The sequence below is a fragment of the Caretta caretta genome, chromosome 1 (genome assembly GCF_965140235.1).
Source record: "Caretta caretta isolate rCarCar2 chromosome 1, rCarCar1.hap1, whole genome shotgun sequence".
Classification (NCBI taxonomy): Eukaryota; Metazoa; Chordata; order Testudines; family Cheloniidae; genus Caretta; species Caretta caretta.
Genome location: NC_134206.1, coordinates 96846002 through 96868368, shown reverse-complemented (window position 1 = coordinate 96868368; position 22367 = coordinate 96846002). Strand labels below are relative to the sequence as shown.

The 22367-nt window shown below is 41.7% G+C and overlaps 2 protein-coding genes across 3 annotated transcripts in view; one reads left to right on the top strand and one right to left on the bottom strand.

The window, feature by feature from the left end:
* The window catches only part of TGDS (TDP-glucose 4,6-dehydratase), a 1159807-nt gene that overhangs the window by 92585 nt on the left and 1044855 nt on the right, over positions 1-22367 (top strand). The gene's annotated exons all lie outside the window — the stretch shown is intronic.
* GPR180 (G protein-coupled receptor 180) overlaps positions 14110-22367 on the bottom strand; it is a 34045-nt gene continuing 25787 nt past the window's right edge. For both annotated transcript variants that reach the window (XM_048853291.2, XM_048853302.2), the window contains 3 exons: positions 17732-17923; positions 17317-17394; positions 14110-15613 (listed from right to left, as the gene is read on the bottom strand). In XM_048853291.2, coding sequence (XP_048709248.1) covers positions 15455-15613; positions 17317-17394; positions 17732-17923 — 429 coding nt within the window. In that variant the 3' untranslated portion in view covers positions 14110-15454. The remainder of the gene's footprint in view (positions 15614-17316; positions 17395-17731; positions 17924-22367) is intronic.

Below are 22367 nucleotides of genomic sequence, written 5' to 3'. Positions count from 1 at the left end.
CCAGCTCTTTTAAAACTTGTGGGTGCAAATTATCTGATTTAAAAGTGTCAGTCTATAGTAGCTTCTGTTTAACATCCTCCAGAGAAGTTAGTGGAATGGAAAGAGTTATCATCACCATATGATGAGACTATATCGTCTGCTTTTTCCCCAAATACTGAACAGAAATATTTTTGAACATTTCTACCTTTTCTGCATTATCTTTGATAATTCTACCAGTTCCATCTAGTAATGGACCAATAGCATTGTCAGGATTCTTTTTTGTTCCTAATATATTTTTTAAATTCCTATTTATTGTCCTTAACTTACAGACTTTAAGGCCAGAAGGGACCATCATGATCATCTAGTCTAGCCTCCTGCACATTTTCAGGCCACAGAACCTCATTCACCCAATCCTGTAGTAGACCCATAACCTCTGGCTGAGGTACTGAAGTCCTCTGCTAGCCATAGATTTCTCCTTGTGTCCCTTTGCTCCCTTATCAATTTTCTACAATTCCTAACTACTGATTTATATATATTACTATCAAATTCCCCTTTCTTCCATTTGTTAAATATTATTTTTTTTATTTTGTATAGGTGCCTTCACGTCCTCTCTAAACCAGGTCAGTTTTTTAATCATGAAGACCTATTTCCTCAGTTGTGGCTTTTTTGGCATCTAGTAACGTGGTGTTAAATGATTCCCAATTATAATTCAAATTTTTTCTGATTAAATTCTTCCTCCCAGCTGATTTGGCTTATAATTGTTTCCAGCTTTGTGAAATTGGCCCTATTAAGGCACCAAGTACATATATTACTTCTCTCAACTTTATTCCGCTTATCATTATTATAAATGTGATCAAGTCATGATCTCTTGTACCTAAGCTACAATTAATTTTTACTTCTATGATCAGTTCTTCTTTATCTGGTACGACAAAGTCTAATAAATAATTCCCCCGTGTTGACGGCAACACTTTCTGAGGAAGGAAACTGTCATCTATAATATTTAAAATTCCAATGATACTTTAGTACTGACAGCATGAGAACTCTAGAATATGTCACTCAAATTGAAGTTCCCCAGGCCCTCACAGTTTCCCCCCCCCACACACACATGTCCATCCCAAAATCATATGGATAATACTTTTGTAGCATATTGTCCATCAAATTGAGGAGGAATCTCCTTATCTTGAACACAAGTTATGATTAGATATTGCAGTACTCTTCCAATAGTGGGTTCTTTTCCATAGCACGTACCCTAAAAAGTGCACTACATTGACCATTTTTCTTTTGGTGCAAGTATAAGTCCATATATTGCTCTTGCTATGCCAGCTCAGCTTCTATTGACGTGGATTTGATGCATGTAGGAAATGAGACTGGTGGTCTTCCTTGTTGTCTGTGTTCCTGTTTGTGGATTGTGCCTTAGCCAAAAAGGACCAGAATTACTTGCCCTTCATATGTTTTTCCTTGAGGATTTAGATCCAATTTTGGAATTTAAATTACAACTGACATTTCATGAAATAATGTAAGCATTGAAGCCTTCTCAGATCCATAGCCAATGGGAAAATGTCTGCGTCTATGTTTTTAATCATAGAATATCAGGGTTAGAAAGGACCTCAGGAGGTCATCTAGTCCAACCTCCTGCTCAAAGCAGGACCAATTTCCAATTTTTGCCCCAGATCCCAAATGGCCCTCTCAAGGATTGAACTCACAACCCTGGGTTTAGCAGGCCAATGCTCAAACCACTGAGCTATCCCTCCCCCCAAATCACCGGCTTCAAGCAAAATTCGAGATCCAGATGCAAAATCTAGGACTCAGATGACATGTAGAATTGCAGTATTCCCTGGTGGATTTGGTGTCCATGGAACTGATGAATGGATTCACCTTCACATCTGAAATTCATAAGTTTGATCCCATACTTTCCATTATTCCAAACTTTTTCACAATACAACATGTGAATTGAAAATATTTATTGTGTTATTAACTAAGTATTGTTTGTACTGATAATTTGAGCTCAGAACAGTGCTTGGATATGAGAAATTGAAACAAATGTTCAATATATAAGACAAGCTTAGTGATAGAAAATCCCTTGCATCTCAAACAGGTTACCTCCTGACATGTTAATTACATTGAAAATTCCCTTATTTATGTACAACTATGATCACCTGTATGTATTTAGCATCTCCTCTGCTGTTGGATGAAAGAAACATTGTCCCAGAAACATGAACATAGATTCCAGATAGATTCAGTGACCAGGTCATTCATCTAGTGGCAACGTAACAAACTGTGACGCAGGGGGTCAGGGATCAGGTCCCTGGCTCATCCCTTGAAGTGCGCAGATAGGAAGGAACTGGGAACACAGTGAAGCCAGGACACCTAATCCCCGTGAGAGAAGAGCACCTTCCCCCACTCCCTGATAACTTTCTAGAGGAAGTCATGAGAATGGGGAGACTTGGAGCCTGGGATTGTGCTTTTCGTTTCCAAGGGGGCAAAGAAAAAGAGGATTAAAACAGGCACTTCTGAAGAGAATGATCTTTCTGCATAATGTGGATCATACTGGCCTTTATGTTTCCTTGTACCACATTTCTTTCACAGAAACATTTCTGTGCTGTCCATCAGATATGCGATAATATAGTTACCTGTAATAAATACCCAGAGTGAAATTCACCCGTGCAGAGTTCTAGCACAAAGCTTATGCACCATCTAAGTCCTTCTTAAACTCTATTTTGAGGGCTTAAGTGGGATTTACATGATACAAAAGGGTAAATTTCATTCCATCTGAGTAGCATTATCTGAAGCGTAATCATTATTCTGCTGAAACTCCACAGTCTCAAGTGTTAATCCTAAAGAACATTCTTCTATGGGGAAGTCTGGTCAAGAAGTTACTTGGTTTTTACTAATTCCAAACACAGACATTTAGTTATTTCGAACATCTATCTAGCACACTCTGTTCTTCGGGGGTTAGAAGTAGCAGTCAACATGGAGGCATTCGAGCCATGATGGCTGTGAAGAGGCACAAGAGTGCAATGTGGATGGCCCTGGCTTATGGAGGAATGCAATCTTAGATATTTCTAAGCGCCTATCATTTTGGTATATTGGGGAATACATGTGTTTGGGAGCCTAACTCCTTACTAGCTCCTTGGTGGGACAAATCCACCTTCCCAAACAGACATTCCAGCCTAAAGTCTATTAGTTCAGACTTGCAGTTTCCTACTGTCTCTATGGAAATACTCTATTTAGGGACAACAGTGCCCTGACTTTCAGCTGTGACTGAATTTCCTACATTTTATAAATTAGATTCAGGCCCTCTGTATTACATTCAGATAAAAGTGCATTAAAGTATGTATTAAAAGTAGATCATTGACTCCGCACTGGGTCCTTGTTAGCTACTGCAGTCTATCATATAAATACATATTTGAGCTTTGTGCAGGATGTTAGTGTATGTGTCACGTACTGTAGAAAGCCTTCTATGGATGTTACTGAAAAGTGGTTAAAGCACATGTGCATCGGCCATTTTTCAAAGTAGAACCTATCTGTTCATTTTTATTTTCAGAATACCAAAAGCAGTAAAATCAAGTAATTGACTAATCACTTGCCAAATTTTGGTTTTTAATCTAATCTATTTTGTGCTACACAAGCGCCAAAATGCAAATTAAATTGGTACACTTCCAAATGATTTTTTCTTTTTAAACACAATTTTAGGTACTCATAGAAGTTGGAAAACATTTTAAAGCTGTTTGCTCTTGTATGCTCTAAACTTTGAATAGCAAGTTTTAGCTTGAAGGAAATTTTCATGGTCGATAGAGGTTTTATGTACATATTGATCCGTCCTTAACTCTTACATTTTAAATCCTTGGATTAAAATTAATAATTCCATAGTCTTAAAGAGGGTAACGTGGTCAACAATTGTTTGAAAAACTATTTACTGCTATTGCCACGCAGATCTAGTTACCACCTCAAACAAAACGGTGGATGCTTTCAGACTGCATGTTTACCCACAGCTTTTCCAGTGAGCTGTTTTACTGCAGAATAAAATACTCATTAGCCAACCTAAACAAACTCTTCAGAGTGCTTTACCCAAAGGGAGAAAATACTATTCAAATTTGCAAACTGATGAAGCCATCTACCATTTTGTTTGATATGGCTGATGTGTGTAAAAATGGCCTTAAGTGAGCTCACTGATGAAAACTATTCCAATTCATGGGGCAATGGTTTAAAATCTCTCTCTCTCTCTTACACACACACACACACACACACACACTTCCCTCAGCAGATTCTGCATAGAGATGGGCTGTCTCTTTTCCTCTGGAGTTGGCACACCACCTTGTTCCATGTATGGGATTGCCAAGGCATAACTGTGTAAACAATTTGGCCCCATGGAAATAGCAAAGTAGCTTTCGTCCTGTCACTGAGGACATCTAAGGTGGCCTATAAAAATGAAAAAGAAAGTTAAGATATATACAGTTTGATTCTGCACTGCTTGGCCCCTGCACAAAGAAAAGGAGTACTTATGGCACCTTAGAGACTAACCAATTTATTTGAGACTAACCAATTTATTTGATGCATCCGATGAAGTGAGCTGTAGCTCACGAAAGCTTATGCTCAAATAAATTGGTTAGTCTCTAAGGTGCCACAAGTACTCCTTTTCTTTTTGCAAATACAGACGAACATGGCTGTTACTCTGGCCCCTGCACAGTCATTGACACTTGTGCAGGGTGAATACAAAATGGGTATGAAATGCTAACCACTCAGAATGGTAGCATTGCCAAACCACTTTGCAGAGACATAAATGACTACACAAGGGGACGGCAGAGCAGCCACAGGATTTTACATGCAATAGAAATACTGTGAATAAGAAATAGCAGCAGAGCACCTGGGGAGCAGGAAAAGCACTTGGTAAAGGCCAGGATAATGCTGAAGGCAGGTGAGGACATGGGTCGGAGTGGTGAGGAGACTGAAGACTTGGTTGGTAGGCAAAATAAACAAGAAGCTGGGAGAGGAAAAAAAAAAAAAAAGAATGGGGGAAAAAGGGAAAGCTCATAATATCTAGAAAGTAAGAGCCTGATTGTGGATGCTGACAGTGCTTGTGGGAACAAGTTCTGAGAAAGATGAAAAGAAATGGTGCCCTGAACTCTGAAGAAGATTGTGTTTGCAATGTGCTCCGGAAGATGGGACACAGAGACCCAGTAAAGGTGGCTGCATTTTGAAATTACTTTTTTTGCCCATAATATTTAACTTGTATATTTAGAATGCCATACCTAACTGTATTGGCATTAGCGGGTGGTCTATGCATAAATAAATAAAAATTACATCTACTTAATTTTCATTTAACATTTTAAATTTGCAGAACAGACCTGTTTTAAAAAAATTGAAAGTGTATTAGGACTCATTTGTCTTTTGTGCATTGTACCATGCCTGTTGAACACACAGTCACCCACGTAAAAAAAAAAAAAAAAAGTTAAAAAAGATCTACTGCATGTTGTCAGTTTTAAGCAGCCCAATCTATGTTATTTACCATAATGCCTAAATAATATCAATTAATATAAGAACATAAGAATGGCCATACTGGGTCAGACCAAAGGTCCATCCAGCTCACTATCCTGTCTACCGACAGTGGCCAATGCCAGGTGCCCCAGAGGGAGTGAACCTAACAGGTAATGATCTAGTGATCTCTCTCCTGCCATCCATCTCCACCCTCTGACAAACAGAGGCTAGGGACACCATTCCTTACCCATCCTGGCTAATAGCCATTAATGGACTTAACCTCCATGAATTTATCCAGTTCTCTTTTAAACCCTGTTATAGTCATAGCCTTCACAACCTCCTCAGGCAAGGAGTTCCACAGGTTGACTGTGCACTGAGAGAAGAACTTCCTTTTATTTGTTTTAAATCTGTTGCCCATTAATTTCATTTGGTGGCCTCTAGTTTTTATATTATGGAAACAAGTAAATAACTTTTCCTTATTCACTTTCTCCACACCACCCATAACTTTATATACCTCTATCATATCCCCCCTTAGTCTCCTCTTTTACAAACTGAAAAGTCCTAGCCTCTTTAATCTCTCCTCATATGGGACCCGTTCCAAACCCCTAATCATTTTAGTTGCCCTTCTCTGAACCTTTTTTAATACCAATATATCTTTTTTGAGACAAGGGGACCACATCTGTACGCAGTATTCAAGATGTGGGCGTACTATGGATTTATATAAGGGCAATAAGATATTCTCTATCCCTTTTTTAATGATTCCTAAATCCCGTTTGCCTTTTTGACTGCTGCTGCACACTGCATGGACGTCTTCAGAGAACTATCCATGACGACTCCAAGATCTTTCTCCTGATTAGTTGTAGCTAAATTAGCCCCCTATCATATTGTATGCATAATTGGGGTTATTTTTTCCAATGTGCATTACTTTACATTTATCCACATTAAATTTCATTTGCCATTTTGTGGCCCAATCACTTAGTTTTGTGAGATCTTTTTGAAGCTCTTCACAGTCTGCTTTGGTCTTAACTATCCTGAGCAGTTTAGTATCATCTGCAAAATTAGCTGCATAACATAGTACAGTTAATAAACAGGATCAAATCAAATAAAAATGCTCTCTGACCTGTTTTAGTGTGCAGAACTAAGATCCAAACAACAAACATAAAGAGGTGAATGGCCTTCCATTGGCACAGAAACCGGAAAGAGTACTCATTAGAAGTGGCTCTAAAAATTTGATTTGTGTGGGTGGGAAGGAGAATGTATCCTCTATTAGATGGAATTTTGATTTTTTCCCCAGTCTATTAATATACAAAATTGTATGTAATTGTCAGTATAGCACCCCATTGCTGAACACTTTTAAAAGTACAATAAAAACGTATTTTTGTATGGAACAGGAATGTATGGCTTAGGGGTTCGGTAATGGGCTACAGAACTGTTCCCCTCTAGACCAATGGTTCAAATCCAGCCCAAGTTGGCAGAAATGGAAAATTATTTTCACGTGAAGGCTGTTGGGGGCCTTTGTGAAGTGAATTGGCGACCTCAGTCTAATTCCTAATGAACAGAAAAAATCATAATTGGAACAGCTGGCAGATACGCCAGTGAAGAAGGCAAGAATTGGGCATGGCTATGAAGTGGGTTCCTTCAGAATCCAGGCAACTTTAGTTTCCAGCCTTTTCACTATTTGGCACCTTTCATGAACATTGCTATTCACCTACAGTAATTTAGGAGAGTATGTAACGGCATCCCGTAGATAACACAGAAGTCTATATTCAGTAAGTCACCGCATGAAAACTAACAAGTAAGATGGTATCATTCACCTCCAGCCTACTGTTGGCTGGCAGTGTAACATGCACATGGACCTTGCATCCATTTCTTTCGGTTCCTTTACATGGCTGCAGTGGCGCAAAGAGACTACAGTCTGGCCATAGATACCCAGCTGAGAAAGGATTTTATCAGGTAAGAAATTTACCTTTTTGATATCAGTGTCTCCCACAGTTCTGTTATGTATGAGCTATCCCCCTCCTGTCTGCAGTTTTCAGAGGTGGTTCAAAGCCGTAGCACAGACTGTGCTAACCACACCCCCTTCTCCAGTCTGATGCCAGATGATTCATTCCAAAGCTGTGTAAAAACTCATAATATGATTAGTAACAACAATTTCAATGCCAACCAATGAACTATGTAGTAGGGCTATGGCCTACTAGCATAACTATCAAAATTAAACACTGTCCCTGGGCTAGGAAGCCAACCTAGGAAGACAGGGAGGATAGAATTATGGGAGATGATGTTAGCAGAAAGGAAACTATCCGGTAAGAAATTTTCCATTCTGCAGCCCAGCATCTCCCACGATTCTGATATGTCTGGGAAGTAGCAAGCAGTGAACAGAAGTAGGGGATAAGGGATAAGAAAAGCAAGATGAGACAGGGAAGACATCGCTCTCCCGAGTTAATTCCCTAAAACAGCAATGCTATTACTGGAGCCCCGCCTGCCAAAGGAGGTCTCTGCGGAGAACTGAAAGTCCACTTTATAGTGCCTAATAAAGGTGTTAACCAAGGACCATGCTGCTGCCCTGCAGATCACTGAAGTGGAAGCACAAGCTCTACGCTGGAGGGGAGGGATAGGATACAGAAGGACCTAGAAAAATTGGAGGATTGGGCCAAAAGAAATCTGATGAGGTTCAATAAGGATAAGTGCAGGGTCCTGCACTTAGGACGGAAGAACCCAATGCACAGCTACAGACTAGGGACCGAATGGCTAGGCAGCAGTTCTGCGGAAAAGGACCTAGGGGTGACAGTGGACGAGAAGCTGGATATGAGTCAGCAGTGTGCCCTTGTTGCCAAGAAGGCCAATGGCATTTTGGGATGTATAAGTAGGGGCATAGCCAGCAGATCGAGGGACGTGATCGTTCCCCTCTATTCGACATTGGTGAGGCCTCATCTGGAGTACTGTGTCCAGTTTTGGGCCCCACACTTCAAGAAGGATGTGGATAAATTGGAGAGAGTCCAGCGAAGGGCAACAAAAATGATTAGGGGTCTGGAACACATGAGTTATGAGGAGAGGCTGAGGGAGCTGGGATTGTTTAGCCTGCAGAAGAGAAGAATGAGGGGGGATTTGATAGCTGCTTTCAACTACCTGAAAGGGGGTTCCAAAGAGGATGGCTCTAGACTGTTCTCAATGGTAGCAGATGACAGAACGAGGAGTAATGGTCTCAAGTTGCAGTGGGGGAGGTTTAGATTGGATATTAGGAAAAACTTTTTCACTAAGAGGGTGGTGAAACACTGGAATGCGTTACCTAGGGAGGTGGTAGAATCTCCTTCCTTAGAGGTTTTTAAGGTCAGGCTTGACAAAGCCCTGGCTGGGGCTGGGAATTGGTCCTGTTTCGAGCAGGGGGTTGGACTAGATGACCTTCTGGGGTCCCTTCCAACCCTGATATTCTATGATTCTATTCACCCACAAAGACACCATAGATCTTGTGGAGTGTGCCTTGATGCTTTCTGGAATAGGAGCACCTGACACCTTCTATGCCTCTACTGTGCATAGCTTGATCCATCTATGCTAGTGACGACCTGGATATCCTGAGTCCTTCGCACTTCAGATGAAAGAAGACAAACAAGCAGCCCAGTGTTCTTGTTGATTCAGTGCTCTTTGAACCTCTAACGTGAGCCACAGTTTTCTGCTGGTTGCTGTGGCTTGAGGGTGAATGAAGGGAGGACAATCTTCTGTGAGGCATGGAAAGATGAATTTGCCTTAGGCAAGAACGATGCTAGGATTCTTCGCATGATCTTGTCATCATGGAACACCCAGTGGGGATCCTGCATAGATACAGCTGCCAAGTTCAGAAACATGTCTAGAAGACATGATGGCAACAAGAGAAGAGTGTTGATGGATAGGTAGAATGAAGATATTGATGTCAGTGGTTCAAAAGGGTGTGTGGTTAGGGCTTTTAACCTGCAGTAGGTACCACTTCGGAAAGATTGGTCTAACTGCAGGTTTAGCCAATCTGACTGCTCTGAGCAATCTGGATACCTGATGGTTCTCTGTCAAGGAACCAGAGGATCCTATAAATAGGACACTAGTTATAGCTGACACCTGGCACGCTATGGTGCTGCACTGAAGTCCTTTGTGTACGCCTTCTTGAAGAAAGTCCAGGATAACTAGGAATCCTTGGGATTTTTGTTATGTGCTTTTGTTACGTTCTTAGTAAATGATGGTCAGATCTCACTGGTAGTTGCAATGGTGGTTCTGATTTCAGTTCTATCACACTGGAGAACTCTCTTCTCCTTTGCAGTGCTGAGTTAACACTATCACCTTTGTTTCTTCTTGCCCTACCTTCTGGATCACCTTTCCTAGAAGTGGAAAGGGTGGGAATGCATGTAGCAGGCCTTGTGTCCATCTGTGCAAAAGAGCACCTGTCCCTAGGGATTTGGGGTCTGCTTTCTTGATGAAGTACTTTGGCCACTTTGTGCTCTTGAGATTAGCGAACAGGTTGACTTACATAGGAATACCCTTGCAGATGTTCTGAGGGATTGTCCACCATCTGAGAGAGTTGAGATTCAGAACAGTATCTGGTGTGGAATGCATTCCGATAAATGGTTCCATACTTTCAGGAGAAAGGACTGGAGGTACCTCGCCCATGATATGGGACCTTGCCCATGGAGGTGATTCCTGCACATGAAACCAGGAGGCTAAGCAGCTGTAACACTGAGCTCTGGTCAGCCTTGCAGACTTTTCCAAAATGGATATCGGGCTCCGGATATTGTGGAATCTGTTCAGGGTAGACCTTTGTCACAGAAGTGTCTGTTTCCATTCCCAGGTGAATCATCTTTGTGGAGGGAGTCAAGGAGCTCTTCTTGTCTTTATCACAAATACGTGTGCTTGAAGCAGATCCAGCATCTGGATTGTGGCACTGTGTTTGCTGCTTTGGTCGGAGCGCAGATCAAGATGTCATCTAGGGATGGAAGGTTACTGATAAGCACTCCAAAGAGCCTGAGGCTAGCTAGTATCACCACGAGCATCTTTGTAAAGACCCAGGGGCCAACAAGATGCTGAATGGAAGCATTCGATACAGACAGTGGGCTGTGCCATATGCAAATCTCAGCAATCTGTGGTAGTAAAGTCATATAGGAATGTAAAGTTATACATCTTTTAGATCCATGGAAGTCCACTTGAGGCAAGGATACTCCTGGTGAAGCTAGGGCCACCATGTTTTCTTTATCATTTGTTTATCATTTCTTTATCATTTGTTGAGCTGCTTGAACTCCAGGACTGCTCTGACCCACCAGTATGCTTCTGGACAATGAAGAAAATTGAGTTCTAAGAATCTTTTTTGAAGGGAACCTTTTCTATTGCTCCTATCTCCAGGAGATGTGAGATTCTGTATAACACCAGCTCACATTTGATGGCATCTCCTGAGATGGGGGGATTGGATGAAGAAGGGTTGGGATGAGGAGCTTCAGGGAGTGTCCATGACTCACTACCTCTCTCAACCACTTCTCTGGGTTCAGTTGAGACCATTCTTCTGAGAAGGGGGAAATTCTGCCTTCTAGATTCAGGTCTGGGCAGAGATACATTTGTTTGTTGCCATAGAATGCTGTTAGAGGTGGTAGATTCCCCTCTGGATTTTCCACCCAATCTTCAATTCCAGGATTTTCCCTGATATACCTGTTGTCTTTTGTCTGATAGCTTTGCGAGGAGGGTGGACGAAAGGAGCACTGTTGTCTGTTGCTAGGTTTATAGTCCCACCTTAGAGTGTTGAGTTGGGAGGGAAAGGGAAGAAGGGATGGTTTAGGTTTGGCAGCACTTTCTGACATTATTTTGTCTAGTTTTTCACCAGAGAGGAGAAAGCCTGTGAATGTACATGTGCACAGAATTTGCTTGAGTGAGCCTCAATCTTCCAGAGGCAAAGCCAGATGTGGCTGAAAAGCTCATTGCATCCATTGAGGATTTTGCCAAAGAGGCTGTTGCTAAGGAACTTTTCTTAAGTGTAGATCAGAACTTGGGATGGTCTGTCCTTCACGGCCTTAAGTTCATCCAGGCAGGACATTGTGACCCTTCTAAAGCCCTTGTAGATGCTCTAAAGGAGACTGACAAAGTCTTAAAGTCCCTCCTGAGGGGGGCTATCACCTTTCTATTAGCAGGATCCTGGGGAAAGATATCGCCTTCAGACAGAATTACCACATCTTGCTAAAGAAGCTATTTCAGCATTGACCTTTGGTATATCTGTAATGGGTTGGGGTTTTTTTTGGCTCTTGCATCCCTGTAATATAAAAGTGCACACCTGCTTATGCATTTACCCTTATCAGGTGTTCCCCATTCCTCTCTGATCACATCCTCAAAAGATGAGAGCAGTGCGATTACTGTTTCAAGCAAGGATTTAGAAGATAGGTATTTGCCTTTAGGTTTTCCTCTAGCACCTGCTCACATTTGATCTGGATTGTGGTTGTAACCTTTTTGCATATTTCAGGGGGTGGGGGGGGACTTCTGTTGCATTTTTTACACATGCTGCTCAGAGCCTGAATTTGAGAGGTCCCCTTCCTCCGGTGTGTGCAGCTACATACCACAGTAAAAAGCAGGCTGCATCCATATGTAGCTACATGTGTCAGTGAAAGGCTCTGGCACAAGCAGGCAACAGGTTAAGACTCCAGCAGTGGGATGCTACCCTGCTAAAAATAGCAATGTAGACAGGGGAAGCATTGCTTAGTCATGTAGAAAGCTGGGTAGGGTACATACTCACAGGGTTCAGGTGTGTCTTTACTCGCCTAAGCAGCGCTTCACAATCCACACTATTTATACCTGTAGTACATGTATTGTGGAATCATAAGGTGTATGCAGTGTAGACTGTACCCTCGGTGTCCTCCCCTTCATGGTCCCCCTGCTGGGGGATGGGGTTTCGACCTGGGAGAACGGCTTCTGAATATGAGCTCCGCTTCACCTGTGCCCTAGCAGCAAAAAGGTGGGCTGACTAAGAAAAAACAGGGCACAATTCACCTTCTGAAGGGCCTGGAAAGCTGCCTCACAAATAGAGCAGCATTTGGCGTCAGCTCACTGTTCACGCGACAGCTCTGCCATGTCTGAGAGGGGGCTGAGGAGTCTGGCAGGGCAGTGCTGGTGCTGGATGGCTGAAAACACCCCACTCAATGCCTGATCCAGGAGAGGAAGAAGAAAAGCTGTTTGCTACTGCCCAAAAAACCAGATAAAATAAAAGGCCAGCAAGGAAAAGGGAACAAAGCGACCCGCCCTTGGACTGCTGCTGGATAAGGGGATGTGGTTAGCATGGGCTGTGCTACAGCTTTTGAACTGTCTTCTCCAAATGAAGACAGGAGGGGAGCAGCCCATATGGATCAGAGTTGTGGGAGATGCTGAGCTTCAGAATTCCTCTTTCAGTTTGTACAAAATTAGATGAGCTGACTTCTGTGTCAACCATTATACCAGGGTACTGGGTGTATCAGGGGAATAGTCTCAGCCTGTGTATGGTCCCTTAGGGTAAATTAGGACAGCTCATAGGCTGCTGTAATTTATGACAGTGAGGGGGCCAGAGCAGCTGCAGCCTGAGAATCGGGGTGGAGGAACCTGCTCTCTGATGCCCCTTCCTGTTTCAAGTTGATCTTAGTGCAGGAGATAAACTGGCCCTAAGTTTTCAAGTCATAATGCGTTAACCAAAGTGTGTGGAAGGATCATTTCCCAAAGCTATTAGCCTCTGCAGTTATGAAATAATCTAGAAAACGGGCAGTTATGTAAAAATACATTAATGAGTTGATACTCAAGGTTGTCAGATGCTAGATGACAGGAGAAAAGCTTCTTGATGTGGCCCAGCTTACTACCAGTAGAGTGACACTAAACTGCTATGGTTACACTAAACGACAGATTAAATTGATGTTTTCAGATAATCTGGAATGATGCAAACTAGCAGGATGAGGTTATCTGAGGACCAATGGATGTATTCAAGAAGTTGAAAAGACTGAATGTCATACTACATATTTAGTTTCAGATGAACTATGAATTCTGAATTAGGATTTTGTATTCACTGTGTTTATCATGTGATGCCAAGGAATTGTTTACCTTTATATTAACAGGAAAGTGCCACAGATCGATTTATATTAAATAACAAAAGAGAGTGCAGTGGGTAAAGAAAACACTGAGTGTTCCTTAAGAGAGTTATAGCTTTTCTGCATAAATTGAAACCTTTATCATGTCAGATCATAATATATAATTCCTGTCTCTATTCCAAAATCAGTATATATTTTGAATGTGTGAAATACACATTTGTCTTGCACATGAGGAGACCCAGAATTATTCCTACTCCATTATTTGAGACTTACACCAAAACAGAAAGCTTTCTCCTTTGGAAGTGGAAAACAGACATAACCAACACCATTTTGATGTGATTATCAGATGAATGTGATAATTAATTTTGTACTTATTTTGCAGATTGTGTGAAATTATAACAACTCACCTTTTCCAGTCTCAACCTGCCATTCTTGACCTGAATTAGAGAGAAGAACTAGCAAGGAGATGATTTAAATAAGCGACTTTGTCATGCTGCCATTTTGCCTTAGTCAAAGGCAAATATTTCATCTATCTTTAAACTAAAAGGGAAATACTTAGTTTCAAACAAGTGTACAACTGAAGCAAACATGAACAAAATCTATATAAACAATAATCTATTACAAATATGAATTTTCATTTCTTTTTAAAAATTCAATACACTTACTAGTAAATAAAATAAATGCCGTGAAGAAACAAAATGTGACAATAATAGGTTTAGACAATTTGACAAATATCAAATTAAGTACAAACAAGAAGATTTCAAACTATGACTTAATAGGAATGTCCACAATACAGAAAAAAAATTGTCAAAATGATTTAAGTCACACTCAATAAATAGGCACTTAAATAAAGTACATATTTACACTGGCATTCTGAATGCTAGGGCATCACAAAGATGTATGGCTTTATTACAATGGATGGAAGATGGCAACTACTTAGAACCCAATGCCAACATGGATTATAACAAATCCAGTGAGTATTTTGTTTTTCAATTATTCATAGAAAATTTAATCCTGATTAAGTATCCTTGGGCAGGAATACATGAGTAGTTGATGACTGAAACCACCATTTATTTGAAATGCTTCTGTTAATTTAATCTGTGTATATGGCTTAATTATGATTGAATCCTCAATGTAAGAGAAATGAATTATATCAGGATTAAAATTCTAGTACCACATTACACATTCTTTCCTAAAAAAAGCAAGCCTGCTGTTTTTATTACGAGTGTTGCCACGTCTTTAAAGTCTCACATAGCATTTTGCCCATCACACCTATGTTATGTTTTTAGTAACATTTCTCTCAAAAGTGTTATGGATAAAACCCCATTGCTGCTCAAGTTAAAATTTGAACTAATACCAACACTGGTGGGGAAAAAAAGTGCTTTTCCTTTTGCACAAATAATGAAAGAAAGCTTACTGCACAGTTAGCTGTAAACATTTTACATTGGTTTCTGGAGCAATTTTGTTTTTCAAGTCCTTTACATTTAAAGCACAAAATGCATTTTCTTTACAGAATAAAAAGAAAAGCAAACTTTTATTCCGTGTATTACACCGATTTCATAACTGGCTTATTTCAGACTTGTTTGAGCTCAGAGCCATTTAAAGCACTGGATTCTTCTAGGCCTTCAAACTTAATATTGATACAAAGTCATGGAGTTATTAGGGTGAAAACACTGTGGAAAGGTTAGGTTTGTCCTCCTTTGTTGTCATACAACACAGCACCGCATGTGCCACAAAAACAATCTCTATTCAAACATTCAGATTTTAAATATATTTTCATACCACCAGTTTAAAAAAAAAAAATTAATGTACCTAATTTGGGGACTTGTTCAGATCCAGGATCAGTGATGTGCTCTGATTTTATGATTCAGTTTTTCCAGGGACACTGATGTAGCACACTGACCTGATGAAAATAGCTGTATTTGGGTCATTATTGCACTGTATTCTTTCCTAAATGTATCTCAGAAGTAATGTCGACTTTTATGTCCAGATGCCACGGTCAGTGGCAATGTCACTGATGACAGAGAAGACACTTCCCAATATAGACTATGAGATAGAAAAAGTCTGTAGAGGATAAACATGCAGATGGACTGGCAGAGGATAACACCTATGGTAATAACCTAAAGACAAAAAAGGAGTGGGGGAAAGAGAAAGTGAATGCTTTGAAAAAAGAATAAAATAAATCAGTTGACTTTATTTTTAGAAGCACAATGAAGCTTACGGCACACCTTTTGCTACTGCAGCAGTTACAAAAGGTTTGAGCATGGGTCTGGGATACAGGAACTCTTGCCTAGTAATCCTGGATCTACACTAGCTTATTAGGTAGCCCTGGACAAGTCATATAACCTTTCTGCCCGCGTCAGCTCTTGGAAAGCTCAGTCTTGTAGTTCACCACAACTAAGGGCTAGATTCACAAGAGGGACTTGAGTGCCTAAATCTGACATTTAGGTACCACTGGCATTCACAAAACCACTGCTCTGTTGCTGCCTAATCCCATAGGTACCTACATTTCCACTGATAAAGTCCATGAGGCACCTAAAATTCTGCCAGTGGTCATGCACAAAGCCACTTAAGTCCTGACACCACTGAACTACTTGGAGCCTGTCTCACATAAAAAAAACCTTGGTGGAATTCTCAAGAGGAAGGGCCAGCTCTCCAGCAGGGCCAAGTCTGATAAATGTGCTTTTAGCACGCCTAACATGCAATGATGGCTGGAGGAGATGCCACTATTGCTAGGGCCACCCACCCTTATACTCTGTAGTCCACTGTTTAGAGAACTCACCCAAGATGTGGGAGGCCTGGGTTCAAATCCCCCCTCTGCCTGATTCAGAGCAGGGACTCGAACCTAGCTCTGCCACCTCCCAGATGAATCCCTAACCACTTGGTTACAGGAGGGTTTTCTGGGGTGCAGTGCTCAATCTCTTCAGCTGAAGCTGTTCCACTTTGTGTCAAATACTTATAGAGTCATTGGGCTAAAGAGGGAGTGTGTGAATAATTACAGACCAACACTGAGCATTGCCATGCCTAAGTTCCCCTTGTGAATTTAGCCCTCAGATGACACAGTAGTAAAATGAGCCCTGTCTGCAGTACACCCTCCGTCTGTGGAGCTGCAATGGTGGTGATCTAGTGGTCTAATTTTCTAGTGTAGGCAAGGCCTTTTAATCTCAGTTTCTCCATCTGTAGACGACGTGCCTGTTAATAGTTACCCAGCTCGCAAAGGGGGTGTGAGAGTTTACTTGCGTGTGTAGGCACTTTGAGGAAGTTCTATATAAATCTTTTTTAAATACTTGTTTCTCTCAACTGAATGTGACATTCACTGAGCACATATTTTTCTATATTTTTAATTAAAAGGCAAACAATGTTAAATCTTCATAGTTTCAGAACTGTAGTTGCCCAAGCACAGTGATCAAACTTCTCCAGTACCCAAGAGCAGAAATCTTCCTACAGTGTCCTACCAGATCTCTACATATCACAAAGCACTGCACTGAATTCTACCTCAGGAGAGCTGAAAACCCCCCAGCATCAAGGCTGGTTTTTACTAGAACCATTTTTTGCTTTACCTTAGCAAGCATCTCCTTCTTCTTCCTACAAACTATTACCTTTACATTTTCTAAGGCATGCAGAGTTTCAGCCACATGATTCCCATTTGTGTCAGTGAGAGTATGGCTAAAACTCCATAGGTTACTTTGGGAATGTAAAGGTTAGAGGCCTTGGAACATGAGTTTTCTAATAAAAGAAAGCCCAACAGAAGGAACAGCTCCTCTGCAGTTTCTGTAGAATTTCTAATCAGATCCCACATCGTTTTTATCCTGTCCATACATACCTTCTCTCTTTGATAGTCTCTAAATAGCACAGAAACGGTTGCAAGACCCGGATGGCACAAAAACCACAAAATGCAGCCCTGAAAGAGAATAATGGCATTTTATACCATTTACTCTGATGTGTCAGTACAGAAGATAGATATGACAATTAGGGGAATTACGTTTACATGTTTCTATCTTTCCATCATTCTGCAGTCAAGCAACAGAATGAAAACCACACTTTATGCTTTAGTTCACACTTTATCCTTATCACATCAAATTTAACTACTCAGTGTATATGGAAAGAATACAATTTATTTCATCAAATCAAATCCTTAATCATTAATTCTCCCATGGAGGTAAAGCATAGTCCAGTCAATAGCATATCATAAGAATATTTAAAAAGAAAGGGATTAATTTTCCAGATGTGAGCCTTACTTTGGCAAAGGTGATATAGAACTCCCTTTTGAGTGTACTTCTCTCCACTCTGATGATCTGGTAGAGTCCACAGGCCAATGACAGAGATAGACAAACTCTTAGACCAATAAGAAGTCCACTTGCTAAACTGTGGTGTGAATGGTAGCTGTGATGATTAGTATCTTCAAACTGCTCCCAAATTAGTAAAATACTCTGCAAAACAATAACAAAGTACATTTTAAAAAAAAAAAGGAGTACTTGGGGCACCTTAGAGACTAACCAATTTATTTGAGCATAAGCTTTCGTGAGCTACAGCTCACTTCATCGGATGCATACTGTGGAAACTGCAGAAGACATTATATACACAGAGACCATGAAACAATACCTCCTCCCACCCCACTCTCCTGCTGGTAATAGCTTATCTAAAGTGATCACTCTCCTTACAATGTGTATGATAATCAAGGTGGGCCATTTCCAGCATAAATCCAAGTTTAACCAGGACGTCTGGGGGAGGGGGTAGGAAAAAACAAGGGTAAATAGGCTACCTTGCATAATGACTTAGCCACTCCCACTCTCTATTTAAGCCTAAATTAATAGTATCCAATTTGCAAATGAATTCCAATTCAGCAGTTTCTCGCTGGAGTCTGGATTTGAAGTTTTTTTGTTTTAAGATAGCGACCTTCATGTCTGTAATTGCGTGACCAGAGAGATTGAAGTGTTCTCCGACTGGTTTATGAATGTTATAATTCTTGACATCTGATTTGTGTCCATTTATTCTTTTACGTAGAGACTGTCCAGTTTGACCAATGTACATGGCAGAGGGGCACTGCTGGCACATGATGGCATATATCACATTGGTGGATGTGCAGGTGAACGAGCCTCTGATAGTGTGGCTGATGTTATTAGGCCCTGTGATGGTGTCCCCTGAATAGATATGTGGGCAGAATTGGCAACGGGTTTTGTTGCAAGGAATCGGTTCCTGGGTTAGTGGTTCTGTTGTGTGGTATGTGGTTGTTGGTGAGTATTTGCTTCAGGTTGGGGGGCTGTCTGTAGGCAAGGACTGGCCTGTCTCCCAAGATTTGTGAGAGTGTTGGGTCATCCTTCAGGATAGGTTGCAGATCCTTAATAATGCGTTGGAGGGGTTTTAGTTGGGGGCTGAAGGTGACGGCTAGTGGCGTTCTGTTATTTTCTTTGTTAGGCCTGTCCTGTCGTAGGTGACTTCTGGGAACTCTTCTGGCTCTATCAATCTGTTTCTTCACTTCCGCAGGTGGGTATTGTAGTTGTAAGAATGCTTGATAAAGATCTTGTAGGTGTTTGTCTCTGTCTGAGGGGATGGAGCAAACACGGTTGTATCGCAGAGCTTGGCTGTAGACGATGGATCGTGTGGTGTGGTCAGGGTGAAAGCTGGAGGCACGTAGGTAGGAATAGCAGTCAGTAGGTTTCCGGTATAGGGTGGTGTTTATGTGAACATTGTTTATTAGCACTGTAGTGTCCAGGAAGTGGATCTCTTGTGTGGACTGGACCAGGCTGAGGTTGATGGTGGGATGGAAATTGTTGAAATCATGGTGGAATTCCTCAAGGGCTTCTTTTCCATGGGTCCAGATGATGAAGATGTCATCAATATAGCGCAAGTAGAGTAGGGGCGTTAGGGGAAGAGAGCTGAGGAAGCGTTGTTCTAAATCAGCCATAAAAATGTTGGCATACTGTTCGGCCATGCGGGTACCCATAGCAGTGCCGCTGATCTGAAGGTATACATTGTCCCCAAATGTAAAATAGTTATGGGTAAGGACAAAGTCACAAAGTTCAGCCATCAGGTTAGCTGTGACATTATCGGGGATAGTGTTCTTGACGGCTTGTAGTCCATCTTTGTGTGAAATGTTGGTGTAGAGGGCTTCTACATCCATAGTGGCCAGGATGGTGTTATCAGGAAGATCACCGATGGATTGTAGTTTCCTCAGGAAGTCAGTGGTGTCTCGAAGGTAGCTGGGAGTGCTGGTAGCATAGGGCCTGAGGAGGGAGTCTACATAGCCAGACAATCCTGCTGTCAGGGTGCCAATTCCTGAGATGATGGGGCGCCCAGGATTTCCAGGTTTATGGATCTTAGATAGTAGATAGAATATCCCAGGTCGGGGTTCCAGGGGTGTGTCTGTGCGGATTTGATCTTGTGCTTTTTCAGGAAGTTTCTTGAGCAAATGCTGTAGTTGCTTTTGGTAACTCTCAGTGGGATCATAGGGTAATGGCTTGTAGAAAGTGGTGTTGGAGAGCTGCCGAGTAGCCTCTTGTTCATATTCCGACCTATTCATGACGACAACAGCACCTCCTTTGTCAGCCTTTTTGATTATGATGTCAGAGTTGTTTCTGAGGTTGTGGATGGCATTGTGTTCTGCACGGCTGAGGTTATGGGGCAAGTGATGCTGCTTTTCTACAATTTCAGCCCGTGCACGTCGGCGGAAGCACTCTATGTAGAAGTCCAGTCTGCTGTTTTGACCTTCAGGAGGAGTCCACCTAGAATCCTTCTTTTTGTAATGTTGGTAGGGAGGCCTCTGTGGATTAGTATGTTGTTCAGAGGTATTTTGGAAATATTCCTTGAGTCGGAGACGTCGAAAATAGGATTCTAGGTCACCACAGAACTGTATTATGTTCATGGGGGTGGAGGGGCAGAAGGAGAGGCCCCGAGATAGGACAGCTTCTTCTGCTGGGCTGAGAGTATAGTTGGATAGGTTAACAATATTGCTGGGTGGGTTGAGGGAACCACTGCTGTGGCCCCTTGTAGAATGTAGTAGTTTAGAAAGTTTAGTGTCCTTTTTCTTTTGTAGAGAAGCAAAGTGTGCGTTGTAAATGGCTTGTCTAGAGCCAGAAGAGTTCCCAGAAGTCACCTACGACAGGACAGGCCTAACAAAGAAAATAACAGAACGCCACTAGCCGTCACCTTCAGCCCCCAACTAAAACCCCTCCAACGCATTATTAAGGATCTACAACCTATCCTGAAGGATGACCCAACACTCTCACAAATCTTGGGAGACAGGCCAGTCCTTGCCTACAGACAGCCCCCCAACCTGAAGCAAATACTCACCAACAACCACATACCACACAACAGAACCACTAACCCAGGAACCTATCCTTGCAACAAAACCCGTTGCCAACTGTGCCCACATATCTATTCAGGGGACATCATCACAGGGCCTAATAACATCAGCCACACTATCAGAGGCTCGTTCACCTGCACATCCACCAATGTGATATATGCCATCATGTGCCAGCAATGCCCCTCTGCCATGTACATTGGTCAAACTGGACAGTCTCTACGTAAAAGAATAAATGGACACAAATCAGATGTCAAGAATTATAACATTCATAAACCAGTCGGAGAACACTTCAATCTCTCTGGTCACGCAATTACAGACATGAAGGTCGCTATCTTAAAACAAAAAAAACTTCAAATCCAGACTCCAGCGAGAAACTGCTGAATTGGAATTCATTTGCAAATTGGATACTATTAATTTAGGCTTAAATAGAGAGTGGGAGTGGCTAAGTCATTATGCAAGGTAGCCTATTTCCCCTTGTTTTTTCCTACCCCTCCCCCAGACGTTCTGGTTAAACTTGGATTTATGCTGGAAATGGCGCACCTTGATTATCATACACATTGTAAGGAGAGTGGTCAGTTTGGATAAGCTATTACCAGCAGGAGAGTGAGTTTGTGTGTGTGGTTTTTGGAAAAAAAAAGGGGGGGGGTGAGAAAACCTGGATTTGTGCTGGAAATGGCTCACGTTGATTATCATACACATTGTAAAGAGAGTGGTCACTTTGGATGGGCTATTACCAGCAGGAGAGAGAGTTTGTGTGTGTGTGTGGGGGGGGGGGGGGGCGGAGGGTGAGAAAACCTGGATTTGTGCTGGAAATGGCCCAACTTGATTATCATACACATTGTAAGGAGAGTGATCACTTTAGATAAGCTACTACCAGCAGGAGAGTGGGGTGGGAGGAGGTATTGTTTCATGGTCTCTGTGTATATAATGTCTTCTGCAGTTTCCACAGTATGCATCCGATGAAGTGAGCTGTAGCTCACGAAAGCTTATGCTCAAATAAATTGGTTAGTCTCTAAGGTGCCACAAGTACTCCTTTTCTTTTTGCGAATACAGACTAACACGGCTGTTACTCTGAAAAAAGTACATTTAGAGTAAATACTGTACATGTTACATTTCTTCACATAACTATTTATGATAGGACCATGGTGCCAGCTATCAGCACAAGAGCCGTGGTTCTCTCTTCTTGCCTGAAACTGCCATGCTACCAAAAGCAACAGAGCTAGAACTGTTCCTCTGGCATCACCAATTAACATATTAAGTACAACTGATGCGTCTGTTAGCAGGGAAGGAGTCTGATTCTTGACTTCCCTCATTTTTTGAAAAATTCACTCATTTAAAATTTCAAATAATGTAGTGACCTAGAGCAGCAAAGCTGCAGCTAAATTCCATTTTCTCCTTTGAGAGGAACCTGATGGAGAACCACAATCCTGCTTCCACTGAAGTGGGAGTTTGCCAATTGACTTCAAGAGGAGCAGAATTAGGCCCATAGGCACTAGCTCTCAAAAACTGACACCCCCTCCTACCTGAATTAGTATGCTCTCTCCAGCACCTTCTTCTGTGACTTAGGGTCT